Here is a 17,500-nt window from a genome sequence, read left to right on the forward strand (position 1 = left end):
CCGGCCCCCCCATTCCCACTGCTAGCCTCACGGGTCGCCCACCACCACCACCTGACCTCCCCATTCACACTGCTAGCCTCATGGGCAGGGTCGCTGACAGCTTTGGCTGGGCCCGGGACCAAATCATAGGAAAGGGCCCTACCATCAATTCATACAATGTAATGAGGAACTCACATCTCCCCTCATCTGCCTGGGCCCAGGACAACAGACCCCTTTGTGTCCCCTCCTCCCCCCCACTGTCGGCTCCCCTGCTCACGGGTCGGCCATCACCCTCCACCACCCGGCCGCTTGTCAGCCAGCCCTCCTCCACTCACTAAAGTCCCCACCACCCGGCCTTTCTTATGCTGATCTGATGACTGTGGAGAGGGTATAATACACCACCACATGAAGCAGCAATAGCAGTGCAAGGATAGTATAGAGCATCAGAGCCAGTTTTACCAATAAGCAGAATAGAAAATTACCTAGGGCAGGCTCCAGTAGAACGGCCCACTGTAGGGGCCCCCAACAGTCAGCCATGCCATGGTAAATGCCAGCAAAAGTAACTCAAGAGGGCCTCATGTCTATATTTCACCTAGGGCCCTAAAATTGATAGAACTGGCACTGCAGAGCACACGTGCAATACCTTTCTCACTGAGAATCTTTCAGATGTGCTAGAGAAAGTTTTGCACAGTGATCAAATGCTACCATCATCATCAATACAAGATCTTGTGAATTCATAATGAAGAGCTAGATGGAAATAAATGTGGACATTGCAGAAGTAAGTTTATTGAAACAATGCAACACCAAAATGCGTGGCATAATCAACGCTGCAAAGCTGTCCAACAACATATTTGTGGTTGTGACCTTTTTTTTTTTACCAGACTGTGTATAAACAGAATAGGTAGGATCCACTGGTGCACCATACATTTTACAGCGTTCAATTAGTAGATAGTAGTAAACTCGGGCCAACACCTGTTATTGTATATAAGTCTCCTGGCCCCTGAATATGTATTGTGCGGTTAAGCCAGCGAGTTGGGTTGAAGGGCTGACTGTGTGTGTGTGTGTGTGTGTGTGTGTGTGTGTGTGTGTGTGTGTGTGTGTGTGTGTGTGTGTGTGTGTGTGTGTGTGTGTGTGTGTGTGTGTGTGTGTGTGCGTGTGTATGTGTTTGAAAAGAAAAACTGTTCCAATGTACAATGAGAAAATTCATTCATTACCCGAAGGAAAGAAGAAACACCAGTCGGTGATGCGAGCAAATCTTGCCTTGGCTTTAATTTAATTATTTAATTCCATGTGGATCTTGACATTGTTTACCCCAGTGTCTGAACGGCAAAAAAAATCCTCCCGGTGTAATAAGCATAATAATAAAACAATAGCTCATTTTCTATAAAATACCACTCATTCCCAATGAAAATGTGTGATCACACTCCACAGCACCATCGGGCCGTGAACGCGCTGCGCGCGCCATGCTGAGAGCGCGCGTAGAGGCGGTCCGGCTGGCTGTCTCAGTTTCTGTTATCGCTTTTCTGTTGCTACCCTCAGTTAAATAGCGAGGAGACGAGAGCGAGCCGCGGCCGATTCGGATATCGTTTTCACCTGGGAAAATCATAGCGTGATCAGCATCGACGGCCGCTCGACAGGTAACGTTATCGTTCGCCAATAGCTGCCCTTCAACCATGTAAGAAAAGTGCGTAAATGTCCCGTGGAAGTGCTGTTTTCCAATAAGGAGATGTGTGGGACGTGCCTCTCTTTGTGCCGAGGTAGCCCTCATCGCGGTCATTGGAGAAACGTTTCCGAATTCACTCATTTTCAAGCGGTGCTTTGGATCTCTTTAGCGCTTCGAACGGGCCTCGGTGAAGTCCCCGCAGCCTGTTGGGATATTCGCGTCAACGGCGTTGTTTGCTTATTGTTGTTAGCGATTTTGTGCGAGTTGAGGATTTTCGGGCCTCTGGATGTAAATAGTGGCGTCTAATGAGCGTGTAGCAGCGGGGTCTGCGATTCCTGCAGGGTTAATGATGTGTGTTTTCAATCGCAGTCTGACAGCTCTGTGGTAAAAAGAGAACCACATGGATTTAGGATCCATCAAAAGAATACCGTAGCAATTCATGTCACACGGGGAGCAGTTGCGAGACAAAATGGGGCTCGTCGTAATTGTGAAATCTTTAGAAGTGCGCATTTTCTGAATCAAAACTGTGCCATTTGACAATGAATCGCCCTCGCCCAGGATTATTAGAATTTGAAACAGTTGTTGGATATGCTAATAATTGCTTATGCCGCAGGCTGCCACGGCTACAGGGATTCCAATTCTGGTTGGCAAGGGGTGTATAAACAATGCAATTAAATGTTTGACATAGTTTCCCTCTACCACAAACGATGCAACTAAAGTATCTGGAACAACCACTCTTTTAAGATAGGATGTGTTGTCTACAGGCACACTCACATAAAATTATACTAGTCTTTATTATTGGGGCCACCACGCGTTAAAAAGGATTTTAGCTGGGTCTTTATTAAACATTCCAGGCTTGACAAGGAGTGCAAAGGGTCTTTTATGAGCGGTCCCTGGAGATCAACCATCCCCTGAATTCCCCATGAAGATTCAGATTTTTGTTTGATGACACAGTTGTAGAAGAACTTGAGTGAGCACAATTGTATGAAAGGGTCTCCTGAGAGTGTTCTGGAAATAAATAGCAGAGGATTTTGGAGAACCTTTTTTTTAACTGTAGATGCCCCTCAAGGTTTAACCATGATTGAATGGCATTCTGCAAGTTTGTGTCGGCCTCAAAAAGCATTTTTAAACTTTTGTTTCTTGTTGTGTCTCTTTCTAGATGGAAAAAGCAACGCATTGGGTATACAATAGATAACCTGCTCTATGGCTGTCTTTTACTGAGACTGAAAAGATTATTCACCTTGCATTATCCTGTTCCTCCTTGCCATGGAGGTGATACCTTAGATACAGCGCAACCAATCACATGATCTAAGAGACTACTGTACAGACATACACTTGTATTGCCGAGTGCTCCAGAATTGGCACCTCTCAAAACAAATCATCATAATTTGAATTATAAGATCCACTGGGGTATACACTGTGCGCCACTACACTACCACCTGATCAAGGCCTAGTATTCAGCCAAAGACACGACAGGGTGCACAGCACGATATAAGGCTGCAACATTAAACATAGTATCTCTCCCATTCTCTAGGTTTTTCGGCCCTCCATACTTTCATACAGTATACAACCCACTGCCCACCGCTTTGTTCTTTTGTGCCAGTAATCTCCAATAGCTTACACACGTCAAAAACCTTTATTTTTTTAATTAAAAGTCAAAAGAATGTGTTAAGCCACAGAGAGCTCCTGCATTTAGCCATTTAGTCTTGTGCTGGAAGTCCGAATGTAGACAGGCAGAGTCCTCAAGGCCCTTTCTCCTGACAGAGTTCTCGTTCAACTCAGTTCTGCAACAGCGCCTCATACGTACACCTTTAGAGAGAGACGGAGAGTGGGATACACACACACACACACACACATACACACAAATGTACACCGGGTGCGATGTAAATCAATGTTCGATCACTGCCACCACTGATCCTTTGAATCTATCTATTTCTAAATCTATCTACTTAAAATGATGAGACTTGAATGTGACACTTTATCAACTTGGCCCCCTGTGTGACATTAGATTGAGTCAATCTTCAATCATAGCTGCTAGACATTGATCATAGCAGAACAACTCCCTGCAGAAATGCTCCCTGATTCCACTCTACCCTTCCTCCTTGCTATCTATCTATCTATCTATCTATCTATCTATCTATCTATCTATCTATCTATCTATCTATCTATCTATCTATCTATCTATCTATCTATCTATCTATCTATCTATCTATCTATCTATCTATCTATCTATCTATCTATCTATCTACAGTCCCAGGAAAAAGTTTGTACACCCTTGGAAATTTCTTACCTTTCTGTCAAAATTGGTCATAAAACATGGTCTGATCTTCCCGGAAATCACAAGAAGAAACAACCAGAGTCTGCTTTAACTAATTCAACCCAAAGATTTACAAGTGTTCATATTTTCATTGGCCATAAGATGTAAACATTCACAGGACAGCAAGGCATAAGTAAGTACACCCTTGCATTCAATAGGTTTTAACCCCAAGTTAGTCGCAATAACCTCAACCAGATGTTTCCTGTAGTTGCAGATCAGATTAACAAAACAATCTGGATGTATCTGGTCTCCCTCTTCTTTCTCGGTCCGCCTCTCGTCAGCAAGGTTTGTGGGATGTCTGGAGTGCATAGCTTTCTTGACTTCATGCCATTTAATCTCAATTGTTTTTTTGTCAGGGCTTTGACTGGGCTATTCCAGAATGTGTATTTCATTATTATGAAGCTATTCTAAAGTCGATTTGCTTCTAAAGTATGGGTTGTTGTCACATTTCAGCACCCATCCTCTTGTGTGCTTCAACTGTGTGACAGACTACCTCCCTTTTTTCTGTAAAATATCTCGCTAAACTTCTGAGTTCATTGTTCCACTGATAATAGCAAACTGTCAAGGGCCTGAGGCAGCAAGGTAGCAACATATAATGATGCTCCCGCAACCATACTCAAAGGTGGAGATGATGTTTTGGTGAAGGTGTGGTTCTCCAGTTCTCCTCCAAACATGACATTGTGTGTTCCCCTGAACAATTCAACTTTGGTTTCAATGTTGGTCTACAGAATATTTTGCAGTAATTCTATGAAGCATATAAATGATTTTTCGCAAACTTCAAAGGTGCAGCAATATTTTTTTGGACAGAAACCCCATTAATTTTAGATTGTCAGAATGAATCCCATTTTTTGCTATTCTTGGTTACATCTCCTCTTCCGAGTATGGTGGCGGGAGCATCATTATATGCGGCTACCTTGCTGCCTCAGGCCCTTGACAGTTTGCTATTATCAGTGGAACAATGAACTCAAGTTTATTGTGATATTTTACAGAAAAAAACGTGAGGAAGTCTGTCACACAGTTGAAGCACACAAGAGTATGGGTCCTGAAATGTGACAACAACCCATACTTTAGAAGCAAATCGACTTTAGAATGGCTTCATAATAATGAAATACACATTCTGAAATAGCCCAGTCAAAGCCCTGACAAAAAACAATTGAGATTATATGGCATGAAGTCAAGAAAGCTATGCACTCCAGACATCCCACAAACCTTGCTGACGAGAGGCAGTTCTCTAAAGAAGAGGGAGAAAAGATACAAACAGATTGTTTTGTTAATCTGATCTGCAACTACAGGACAAGTCCGGTTGATGATATTGCAACTAACTGAGGGTTAAAACCTACTTAATGCAAGGGTGTACTTACTTATGCCCTGCTATCCTGTGAATGTTATGGCCTTATAACCAATAAAAATACGATAACATGTAAATGTTTGGGTGGAATTAATTAAAGCAGACTCTGATTGTTCCTTCTTGAGATTTCCGGGAAGATCACACCATGTTTTATGATCAATTTTGACAGAAATGTAAGAAATTTCAAAGGGTGTACAAACTTTTTCCTGGGACTGTATCTATCTATCTATCTATCTATCTATCTATCTATCTAATCGCTGATCTCTTATCTTGCTCTCGTTCTCACCCTCCCACATGCATGTGTCCCCCAGGGCCAGGATGTCTAGCGAGGTGCAGCGAGTGGACGACAGCCCCAGCACCAGCGGGGGCAGCTCGGACATCGAGCAGCGCGAGTCGGCTCCCCCGGAGCAGGAACGGGCCGAGCGGGGCGATCGGGAGCAGGTGCAGCCCAAGAAGAAGGAGACCAAGATCTCCAGCAAGACGGCCGCCAAGCTCTCCACCAGTGCCAAGAGGTGAGGAGATGTACGCACTGGAACACACACACACCGTTTAGTACTTTTATTTGGATCGCAGCCCATTGAAAGTTGCACAGATCCAAATACTGATGGAAATCACAGCAGAGTTGTCACAGCACACACACACACGCACACACGCGCACACATAGGGGTTAACTCATTAAGTTGATCAATGAACTCTGAAAAAAGTTGTATAGTACATCTATTTTTTCAACTTCATTAATCACTTAAATAGGTCACCTTTAGGCGTGCAAGGGTGTCCATCTCACCTTAGGAAATTTGGCCATATGTTTCTTCTGCCTAGTGTGCCACCTCATAAAGTAATCAATGTCAAGGTGTGTAATGTCCGTTCACAAAACCTCTCCTTTTGCCATGAGGTTTTACCACCACTTGTGTTAACTTTTATGAAGCATTGTGCAACTGTTTTGCGGGGAGGCAGTCACCTGAAAGATGCCAGAGGATGTTGAAATGAGTCTTGCATCAACTTTTGTCTTACAAAGATATCATTGACATATTCAGAAATCTTGTTGTGTATTCCTTGTGGCTATGTGCATAAATCAGCTCTATTATGTATTCTACCTTATAAAATACTATTTCCAAAATCATCTGAGTGATTCATGAAGTCTGAAAAGGGTTAGCAGCACTTTAACCCCCCCATCCCAGGGCTATAAACCATATATCGTGAACAATATCATGACATGTCAAATGGATGCAAGTTAAACCAGCATTAGAAATGATGCGCCTCTATTTATCTTGTCGTTTTAATTGCTTTCATTTTCAAGGCCGATTCTGTGCTTCGTGTTGTGTTTTGAAGTGTTGCCTTGCCCTCTGATGTGTGAACTGTTTCCAAGAGAAACATTATCTGTATTGGTTGGCGTTTTTGTCTTTCCTTGGGAGCCGTCCCATTTAACCATACCACAGCATTGAATTGAATGATCTCCTATCATGGGTTTCCTCAGAAGCATCCATGAACACGCTAACACACACTGTTAAGCCTCCTGTGGCAGCATAACATTCAGGTCACATTGTTTTGTTCATGTTTTTTTCACGGTTGGTTTTTGCCACCCAGAGCATCTGTTCTCCTTTGGAGTGGAAGGGCTTGGTGCCATGCCGTTGCATGCTGAAGCCAGCCTGGTCATTTACTGTGTTGGGGAACGGAGCCAAGACCTACAAGCAATGTGTGACCACAATGAGCCACAGCAGTACACATACACACACACACACACACACACACACACACACACACACACACACACACACACACACACGCGCGCACAAACACACAGTGGTACATTTAGAGGGGATTTGAATGTTGCTGTGTAGAATGGATTTCATGCTATAAAAGGTGTGTGTGTGTGTGTGTGTGTGTGTGTGTGTGTGTGTGTGTGTGTGTGTGTGTGTGTGTGTGTGTGTGTGTGTGTGTGTGTGTGTGTGTGTGTGTGTGTGTGTGTGTGTGTGTGTGCTAGTTTTCTGTTTATTGCGTGCGTGTGTGTATGTGCTGTGTGCGTGCTTGTCTGTCTGGAGAAAGAGAGTCTGAGTCCCAGAGCACATTGTAGCGCTCACTTCTCATTGCATTTGGCTGTGTTATGGTGTGTTGTGTTGTGTTGTGTTGTGGCAGTGTACCCCTGGTCCTGCTCTCTGCACCATGTGACAGGAAAGTGGTCTCCCAGGGATTTCAGGCCCAGGACTGAAGGCAGTTGGAATGCTCTCTCTGTCTCTCTGAATGTACTGAAGTCTCCGTAGATTGGGCACAGAACCTGTTGTCCCAAGGACACACAAAAACACCAGAGAGCCTCTCAGCCTTCCGAAGTTAACTGTAAACTTGAGAGGTGAAAATCAGCACTGGGAAATGGAGTTTACTTTTGGGTCTAAATACAGCACTGTGGAGGGTAGTCTGTTCCCTTTTAAAGCTCTGTGATGTGTCTCCAGTTGTCTCGTTCAATTGTAAACCCAGGAGCTACACTGGACGTGTCCCGTTAAGTCAAATATGTGGAAAAGAATGGGGTGTTTTTCATGTCTGGTGTATCCAGTTTCATTGATTATTGTGGCTGCTAATTGTTAGATAAGTATTTGACCTAACGGATCCAGTATAACTCGATGGTAAGAGGAACCACTGTAGAAACTAAACAGTGTAGGCTACTCCCAATAAGCGGATGACTCCCAGTAATGAGGAAGGGGGGGGGCAGCAGCTTTTTGTTCAGTCACATATTACGAGACAAAGTTTGTAGCACAGACATTTGGTTACCAACACAAGAGTTAGCTGCATGGTACGTTAACAAGTAAACGTAATTAGCATATGAGGCTGAATATGACAACAGCGCCCTGAGAGAATGTGTCACACACCAACCAATTTCTGCTGATTACTTGGTGAAGAATAAACATGCTAATGGTATTATCATTGTTCCGAGGGAGTCAGGGATGAATGTCCTAATTAGTACTTAGTTGTCGAAACAAACAAGGCTCAGCCTCTTATTCTACAAACTAGGATGTCAGACAAAGACATTGTTGTCAAGTCAATGAACAAAAAGCAAAGACCACTGAATAAAACAGGAGCGCGTCAACTTTTTTTGTCTGCATGTCTTCACTCTGAACAGTAGAGGAGTTTGAAGAGCGCTGTGAGTTGAGTTTGTTGTGTTGTAAAGCAGCTGTCCCTGTTTTAAAAGTAGAGCATGATAAAGCGGCGTTATGTAAGCATAAAGAATAGGCTGCTTCTCAAATGACTTTGCTGCTACTTGTACTTTTAAAGTACTTTAAGGCAATGCAGCCTCAAGGGTGATTGACCCTGTGGTGTTCTTTTCCCTCTGTAAAAAAAAAAAATCCACACAGCCTTGGTGGATACGACACTCTTCTATGATGTCAGTGCCATGATGATGACAGATTTATTGTCGGGGAAGAATGTGAGCTGCTTTGCTTGTCGTACGAGACGCCCTGTAATAACAGAGGCGGTCAGCGTGACCTAATGTCAATTTTTGCAGTTTGCAGCTTTTGATCTTTGTTACATGTTGTCTAACTTTGCCTTTCAGGATCCAGAAGGAGCTGGCGGAGATCACACTGGACCCACCACCAAACTGCAGGTGAGCAAGTACCTTCAGCTCCGGGTTGTTGACGGCAGCTTAGTATATCTAGCATATGACCCTATTTCATTGAGCGAATGTCTCATTTTCTTTGACTATGTCTTTCTTTCTTTCTTTCTTTCTTTCTTTCTTTCTTTCTTTCTTTCTTTCTTTCTTTCTTTCTTTCTTTCTTTCTTTCTTTCTTTCTTTCTTTCTTTCTTTCTCTCTTTCTTTCTCTCTTTCTTTCTCTCTTTCTTTCTCTCTTTCTTTCTCTCTTTCTTTCTTTCTCACTGTCCGCCTCCCTCTCTTTCTCTCTCTGACTCGTCTCACTTTTGCGCTCTCCATCTCTCCTCCTGTCGCTCTCAGTCTGTCTCCCATTTTCTGTGTCTCTCCATCTCTCCTGCTTTTCTCCCTCCCTCCCTCATGTCATGTCCTGCTGGGTTTTGTTGCTGGAGCGTCGCTGTAATGGTTATTGTGTGCTGATGAGTCTGTCAGTGGCTTGGAGGCAGGGGTGGTGGATGGGGCTGGGGATGGGGCTGGGAATGGGGCTGGGAATGGGGCGGGAATGGTGTTTGGGACGGGGACGGGGACAGGGCTGGTGTGACGGGACTCAATGCAAGTGGCAGAGCACATGTGCTTTGGTGGCAGGGTGGCACTTTGTCTCCCCAGGGGTTTACGAGGGGAGATGGAGGAGAGGAGGGAGCGGGGGGTGACGACAACAATAAAAACCACAGCCATGCCATGCCACGCCACATTGAGTCAAAGCCAAGCAGCTCCAAATTGACAGTATCATTGATTATATACCTGACTGTGGGATGTGATGTATCAGCTGGCTGTTATCACCAGTGTGTACTCTGGCCATTCTGCAGCAAATTAAGACTGAAAAAAAGGGCCACTAAAAAGAGCAGTGAAAAGAAGTGGGAGCTGGCGTTCAATGACAACAGCCAAGCACTTCCCTTCTTATTGTGTCCTGGAGACAAATATGCGCTGCATTCAGGTTCTTGATATTTTAGCTGTTTTATTAAACATGTGGGTAAGTTAGAGCTGAATGAACACATTCTAATGCAATATGAGGGTCCTAGATTTTAAATGCAACTCATTTCATGTTTGTATGTGCTTAGGAGGCTGAGATATTTAGGATTTAATAGGCAGAGGGCACCCTTTCCCAAAAAGGGCTTAGGCCAAAATGGGTTAACTTCTTTCATTTGGATTCTGTTGGTATGGAACTTTGATGTGGCCAATTAGAAGCAAAACAAGAGCGATAAAGAAATGGATGCATTGATCTTTTTCATTCTGTCAATCTCGCTTTGGTAATATTGGTTTTGGCACATGTGTCGTTTTAGTGTGGAAACCAACATATGAAATTATAGTCATCAGTCATGTGGGTCGCTCTTTCGGATGGTTCCTGGTGGTGTCTGCTTGTAGACATTTTGAAAAAGCTTTCACAAACCACCGTAGCTGTGCCTGTGGTGAATGTCAGTGTAAATGACAGCAGGCTAATGAAAACACTGTGATATTAAAACGCTACGATACACGGCAGGAGCAAAACGTTAACGGTGTCATATTAAACAGATTTGTCTCCCTCGGAAGGTGTGTGTGTGTGTGTGTGTGTGTGTGTGTGTGTGTGTGTGTGTGTGTGTGTGTGTGTGTGTGTGTGTGTGTGTGTGTGTGTGTGTGTGTGTGTGTGTGTCTAAGTGTGTGTGTGTGTGTGTGTGTGTGTGTGTGTGTGTGTGTGTCCGTGTGTGTGTGTGTCCGTGTGTGTGTGTGTCCGTGTGTGTGTGTGTCCGTGTGTGTGTGTGTCCGTGTGTGTGTGTGTCCGTGTGTGTGTGCCCATGTATGTGTGTGTGGAGTGATGGAGGAGGACCTGTGTGAGTGTATATGGGACGGATTACAAAAGCATTCCTGCTTAAATTAGACAATTGCAACGCTGAGCTGAGCTTTCTGCTTTGCAGACTGTTGAGCAGCTTGGTGAAGCTCTGAGAGAATTTCTGTAAACTTTTGGCACAGAGCGCTACCTTGCCCCCACTTACTTCCTTTGCATTATTAATCTGTTTGACGTTGACATTGCCGCTGTATGACATTGCATCGCACCGCATCACATCGCATCGCACTCTGCGTTCTGCGGAGGGAAGTCTCTAGATCTGGCAACAGATATCAGCGTGTACGTGTAGGCGCTTCATTGTGTCTGTCTGCTCAACCAGCGTTAATAGGATTTTCGGGCGACAGCGCAATAAGAGGCACCATTTTCGGCGCTGAATGTCACTTGTTGGAGAATAAATACTGTAGCACTCTATCCGGCACTTCATTGTGGCGGCGGCTAAGCTTCTTCTTCTCGCAGGGAGAGAGGGAGAGGGAGAAAAATGTTGCTCTGAGACGGGTGATTGACGCTGTCAATCAACACCAGCAGACCAGAATGAGCTTTTACGTGAGGCTTTACTGCAGGCCAAGCCAGACCTGGGAAGAAGAAGCGTGTGAGATAATGATGACATACCTCTGAAAGGGGTACATCGGAGGGGTTGGGACATCGGCTTGAGGCATGAGGAGGGGTACATCGGCTTTTAAAAGAAATGAACAGGGGGACCCCTGTAGCTGGATTGGAACCTACAGTGTTTATATATTTGTTTGTTTGTTTGTTTCCAGCAGCATATTGCTGCCTCTTTTAACCACTTTGGTTTCAAGTCCTGCTTAGTTATGTAGAGTAGTTTTGCAGTTCTCAGGGCTCTAATACCTAGCCTCGCGAGCCATCCTACGTACTTCCGCCAAAGGATTGGCTCCAGTAACTGTAGTCTGGCCGTGCTTCTCTGTGGAGTGTCTGGAGCAGTAGAATTTTGATCGCAACGCCCCCCCAGAAAACAGCCAATAATCGAATACGCCCCCCACGTGGGGGCGAAAGGGGGAGGGCGCTCGTGACAATGACGTACACATCTGCGCCAGAGCCATTGGTCTGCGCTATGTTGTTGTTGAGTAACTGCCAGCGATTGGGTGAGAGGTGTCCAATAATTTCAAACCATAACTGAGTGCGAACTCCCTGCTTCCTACAATCGCTTCAGAGCAAACAAATGCCAGACCATAAATACGAAATGAAATGGTAGTATTATGGGATGGTCAGGACCAGGCTATCTAATACCTAGTCTAGAAGCTGGGGCTCCCTATGTGTGGTAGCTTTACTGAGAGAGGATTTGTTTGTTTGTTTGTTTGTTTGTGTGGCTGTTCGTTTGTTTAGCTACCTTTGCCGAACACTTTTGTTCTAGACTCTGCGTCTATGGAGTCCAGTGGTAGTAGGGGTTCTAGTGTCTGAGTTTAGGCTGTGGCCTCCCTTATGAGGCGTCACTGGCCCCAAGCTGATGGAAGGACAACCACCACCACCACGACCACCACTACCCGTCTGTCTCCTCCTCTGTGTGGCCCCTTCTTGGGGGTAGAGGGGTTGGAGTAGGGGGGGTAGGAATAGCTGCAGGAGAAGCTGAATCAGGGCCATTTTTCACGTTCTGGAGTGGGGGTTGGGGGGGGGGGATCATTAATATTCATAAGGGGGAATTTGGAGAAAGTGTGTGTGTGAGTGTGTGTGTGGCGGGGGGTGTACGATCAGAGATGTCCCTCGGGAAATCTTTTTGATCACTATCTGAAGTTGCCATGCTTAGAAGAAAGGGGGTGGGGTGGGGGTGGGGGTGGGGTTGCTGAGGCTAGAGAAATCTGGGTAAAGTCTCGCAGATTGAAGTCGGAAAGGAAATTAGGGGGGAGTGGGTGGGCTTGACAAGAACATTTTCATTACTTGTCATAATGGGCCCATGCTATGTGGCGCCGGGCTCTTTGTTGGATGCAGAGAGATCTTGGCTATCTATGACACAGAGAAGAAGAATAGGGGGAGATGGGCAAAGGCATTATTCCAGCTTTTTACATTTCACATTCGGTGTCTCATTGATGCATGTGCTGTATGACATCTGTATTATTGTGTTGTTGGTTACTTTTTTAATACCTACACAGCTCATTTTTTAATACACAGCTCATTTTTAATACACGGCTGAAGTGTCATGCCGTGCTCTGCAATGGCCGTTATTGGTTATTTGTTTGTTTTCTATTAGACAGTTCAGGTTCTTACAGTCTTAATCTCATGTGTCATCATGAGTCATTCTCTTGGTGTTTGTGGCGGTTGTGGAGGTGTTTGCCCCCATTTTATCATAATCCTTTGCTACCAGCGTTCTCTGGCTGCCGTGGACAGGAAAGCCCGAGGCACATTAAAATGTTGTAGATCATTTGATATGTCTGATCCCTCAGACCGCGGCTAGTAAGTGCTCGGAGTAAATACTTTTTCTATAAATCGGCTGCATACCGGCGCCCGTTCGGACGTTTTGTTTGACAGTCAACAAAGCCTCTTCTCATTCATCAAAGGTATGTGTGTGCGCGTGCGTGCGTGCGTGCGTGCATATGTGCGCGTGTGCGCGTGTGTGCGTGCGTGCACGTGTGTAAGTCTGTAAGTGAGCAAGCAAACAAGTATGTGATGCTTGTACGGCATATGTTAGCATATGCCAATACATTTTAAATGACTCAAATGGTGTTGTGAATGGTCTTGGTTGAAGACAAGTATGTGTACATTTTAAACTGTTGAAGGATTTTCCCAGCCGAGTGTGGCCATAGAGAGAGAGAGAGAAGGAGAGACAGTCTTGACTGACGGGACTCTAATCCTGCACTGATGGCGAATCAGGCTATATAGTCTTGGCATAAGAACAAATACACTGGAAAGTAAACAGTTGCGCCCAGAATCCATTACGGCTTTGAGAAGGACCTCCATCATTGGCTTAATGGATTTCTCAGAGACAAACTGTTAGACAAAGAAGAGGCTGCTGGCAGAGAGGGATTTGTCCTCTTGTCTGGCTCTGTGTGCGACTTTCTCAATTATTTCTACTATTGAAACAATCGACTCAAAAGCAGACGTGATGAATGGGAAATCAAATTCAAGTCATCACAAACAAATAATCAAACCAACATTCGTTGCTGTTGATTGCAGTGATCAAGATTGTTCATGATTACTGCTACAATTTTTTGTAACCTTTCTTCTTCATATTCCATGCACTGCACTGTGTTGTAATTCTGCCCATATTAGTCATTAGAATTGTCCTCATATTAGACACAATGAACTAGTTCCTTAGATTGTGTCCTCTCATCAGCATTGTAGTGAGTGCACATATTACAACGGATGCGATTTGGGAAGCAGACAGTATGTGATTACTGTAAGAATTCTGACACTGATAAACTGTAGGCAAAGCTTAAGCGTGATGATAATTATTTCTAGTACATTATTCATCACAGCGGCGACCCAAGGCGAACATTTTTAAGTGAGATTTTAATATGCTTTAGGCAAATAAAATGGGATACAGATTGTGGGAGAGGGAAGTGCATTCTCACAGAACATCCACCGCGCTCCTCAACACTAAGGGTTGAACAAGCCCTCTGGCAATGGAGGGAAGGAGAGAGATGTGCTTGGAAATCAGATTACAAGAATAATCAACACCGTTAAAAAAGGTTTTTATCACCATGCTTTTTAAAGAAACCAAATTAATCCCCCATTTTCACCCAACCCTCCAAACCATTCGATTTTTTTGTGTGTTTTAAGCAAGAAAAACGTGTGTAACAGATTGTAGGAGATGCCATTTTGTTTTAATCATCCATCATCTTCGGATATATATATTGTGGTGATGTGATCGCCACTCTCAAGGGATATAGAGAGGAAATACCCCCATAGTATGTCTTTCTCAAAGCTTTTTTTTTTTAAAGATACAGAATCTAACAGTAGCTTGTGTGTTCTGGAGATGAGAGGTGAAAACGTGTCCTTGACTGAGGCCGTTTCATCTCTCCTCTGCTCGAAGGTAGAAAGGAAACAGCAGCCGCAGCGCAGAGCCACAATTACAGGCCTGTAATTGGTATCAGGGTGCCTTTTCACGGCCAGGGGAAGCAGAGATTGCTTCATTAGCTTCCTGCTCTGATAAACGGCTATGGCTTGGCCCTTATAAAAAGAAGATCTTAACTGAATGACGGTGTGATGATTGTGCGTGCGTGCGTGCGTGCGTGCGTGCGTGCGTGCGTGCGTGCGTGCGTGCGTGTGTGTGTGTTTGTGTGCGAGCAAGCGAGCATGCTTGCGCACTAGGTGTCTGAGTGTAAATATGTGTGTGTGTGGGTGTGTGTGAGTGTGTGTGCCTCTATGTCTGTGGGTGTGTGTGAGTGTGTGTGTACCTGGGATGAAAGGGACAAAAAAGGACTTGTGAGGTACAATGGAAGCGATAGGGCCATGTGTTGCACTGATGGAGAAAAATGTCTTTGTCAGATGTGCAGACAATCCCAGAGGGCCTCGGCAGTAAAGGTTGACGAGCCTTTTGAGAATCCATTTCCTCTGTAATATTATAGATGGTAAATTATAAAACCTTGCACTATTACAGTGATTTGATCCCATCTCTGTGGATGGACCAAACTGACTGTGCATGAGTAATTTCTGCATTAGCCTAGTCACACTTACAGGTTGGCCAAGAGACTGTATATTTCTTGATGTGCAGTCTGAGGGTTTGTTGACCCTTCAATGCATTCAGGGCTGAAATCGCTTGTATCCCAGCATTGTCAGCCTGAACCGTGCAAGACTACATACATACATAATTAATGGCATTCCTGTGTTTGTTAACAAAAAAAGCCCAACCTTCCATTTCAGATGTGGTCTAAATGGTGTAAATTGGATTAAGCCCAGCCTATTGTGCTGTCCGTTTAGCTGTCACAGGGGTTTGGCAGTGCACAGTGCTCTCGCTCCCCAATGCCAATGGAGAGGGTCTATGGTTTTGCTCCATTAGAAAAAGGTCAAGTATTGTATGAAGATGGTGACCGTTAGAATTACGTCTGAAGGTTACATTCTCCGAGGGCACATTTACATTGCTTTAAGTGCAGTTGGATGAAGGTAATATCCGATTTTAACGCGGCAAAGAAGAGTCAAGGTCTTGTGTGTGCAGCGGGGGAGAGAGCCATAGTGAAGAGAAAAGGTCACTCAATATATATGGAAATACTATCCCTTTTCTTGTCTCTTTTCTCCTGTCCTTTTATCTCTGGACCTCTCTGACTGGTTAGTTTGAGGTGTGTGTGTGTGTGTGTGCATGTGTGTGTGTGCATGTGTGTGTGTGCATGTGTGTGTGTGTATGTGTGTCTGTGTGTCTGTGTGCGTGCGTGCGTGCGTGCGTGTTTGTGCTAATATAAGCAGCTATGGAGGGGCTTATATAGAGCAGTCAGTCAGATCTTGACAGCTTAAAGCATTAGATGTGATTTCCTCCACAGATATGGCTCAATAAAAAGAAATCATCCTCTATTAGGCTTGAGTTGGGGCTAGCCGACGTGACTCTTTCGCCTGAACATTGCACAGCTCACTTCTAGGAATACAAATAAGATTTATCGGCTAGGCATAAAGTGGTACTAGCATACACAAGGTAGGTTAGATAATCATAGGAAAAGACCGTTTATCACACCAGCAAAAACGCACTTTTCCCCTGCCATCAGCGAAGCCGACATGGGGTGGAGGGGGTGCAGCAAAGTGGTCAGTTGTCTCTGGCCCAGGGAGAAGAGTGGGGGGGGGGGCAGATTCTGTCAGAAATTTTGGGCCCCATGAAAGATTTGATTTTTGGGCCCCCTTAAGGGCCCCTGTCAGTGCTGTCAATGCTTTGGCCATTAGAACACCTTACGGCCCCTAGCGGCACCTATGCCCTCATTACACTGTATGTATTGGGTGGGAGGCCCTTTCACATCACTTTGTCCTGGGCCTGGCCAAAGCTGTCAGTGGCCCTGCCTGTCACAAGCTCAGCTCCTGTCCTTGGTGGATGTGTGAGTGGACTTCCCTGTGTTTATGTCTCCCCCTCCCTGTCTCTGTTTATCTGGGGAAGGATTTACTCTGACAAACAAAACACTATCCCAGGCCTGAGAGTCAAGTCTTCCGGTGATCATTCCCAAAAGGGCCCTGTCCTGCTGACGAGGTGGAAGGAGTGGGGTTTATGGTGGCGGCAACCCCACACACACATTCATCACTCACACACACACACACACACACACACACACACACACACACACACACACACACACACACACACACACACACACACACACACACACACACACACACACACACACACCTCATCAAACGGATGAGAGAACAAAGCCTTTTGCACACACACACGCTCTAACAACTCATTAGAATTTGTGTCCAAATATTGTTTATTGTAAATGACCCATGTAAGCCATCTGTGTGTGACTTTTTTTTCTTATCAGATTACATTTTAACATACTTAGACGTGTTTGGCTTTTCTCCTCTTTTTGCAATGTTTTATACTTTTCTTTTGTTTGTGTGGGCTGGGAAATCTATAGCGAAGACTTCGCTGGTGAGGGTATTGTTACAATGACGAGGCAACAAAGACGTAGATTCTCATGTGTGGCAGCACGGAAACCACATCCCAAACCGCCTGGCAGACTGTCTTTCACACAAGCGTAGAGGACTTCTCATTTTCAACCACATCAGTCAGCCAGTTGATTCGTGGAAATTTGAAAAGTACATAGGATGCAATGGTACACATTTGTCTTATCAAACACTGTTTTTTGGGTAATTTTCTT

At 44.7% G+C, this 17,500-nt stretch overlaps 1 protein-coding gene across 1 annotated transcript in view; it reads left to right on the forward strand.

Annotated features, from left to right (window-relative positions):
• The first annotated feature begins 1,446 nt into the window (after nt 1-1,446).
• Nucleotides 1,447-17,500, forward strand: part of LOC134449463 (ubiquitin-conjugating enzyme E2 E2-like) — a 28,317-nt gene continuing 12,263 nt past the window's right edge. The window contains exons 1-3 of the mRNA XM_063199417.1: nt 1,447-1,616; nt 5,619-5,819; nt 8,846-8,896. Of these exons, the coding sequence (XP_063055487.1) occupies nt 5,626-5,819; nt 8,846-8,896 (245 nt within the window). The 5' untranslated portion in view covers nt 1,447-1,616; nt 5,619-5,625. The remainder of the gene's footprint in view (nt 1,617-5,618; nt 5,820-8,845; nt 8,897-17,500) is intronic.

Source organism: Engraulis encrasicolus, chromosome 5 (genome assembly GCF_034702125.1).
Source record: "Engraulis encrasicolus isolate BLACKSEA-1 chromosome 5, IST_EnEncr_1.0, whole genome shotgun sequence".
Classification (NCBI taxonomy): Eukaryota; Metazoa; Chordata; class Actinopteri; order Clupeiformes; family Engraulidae; genus Engraulis; species Engraulis encrasicolus.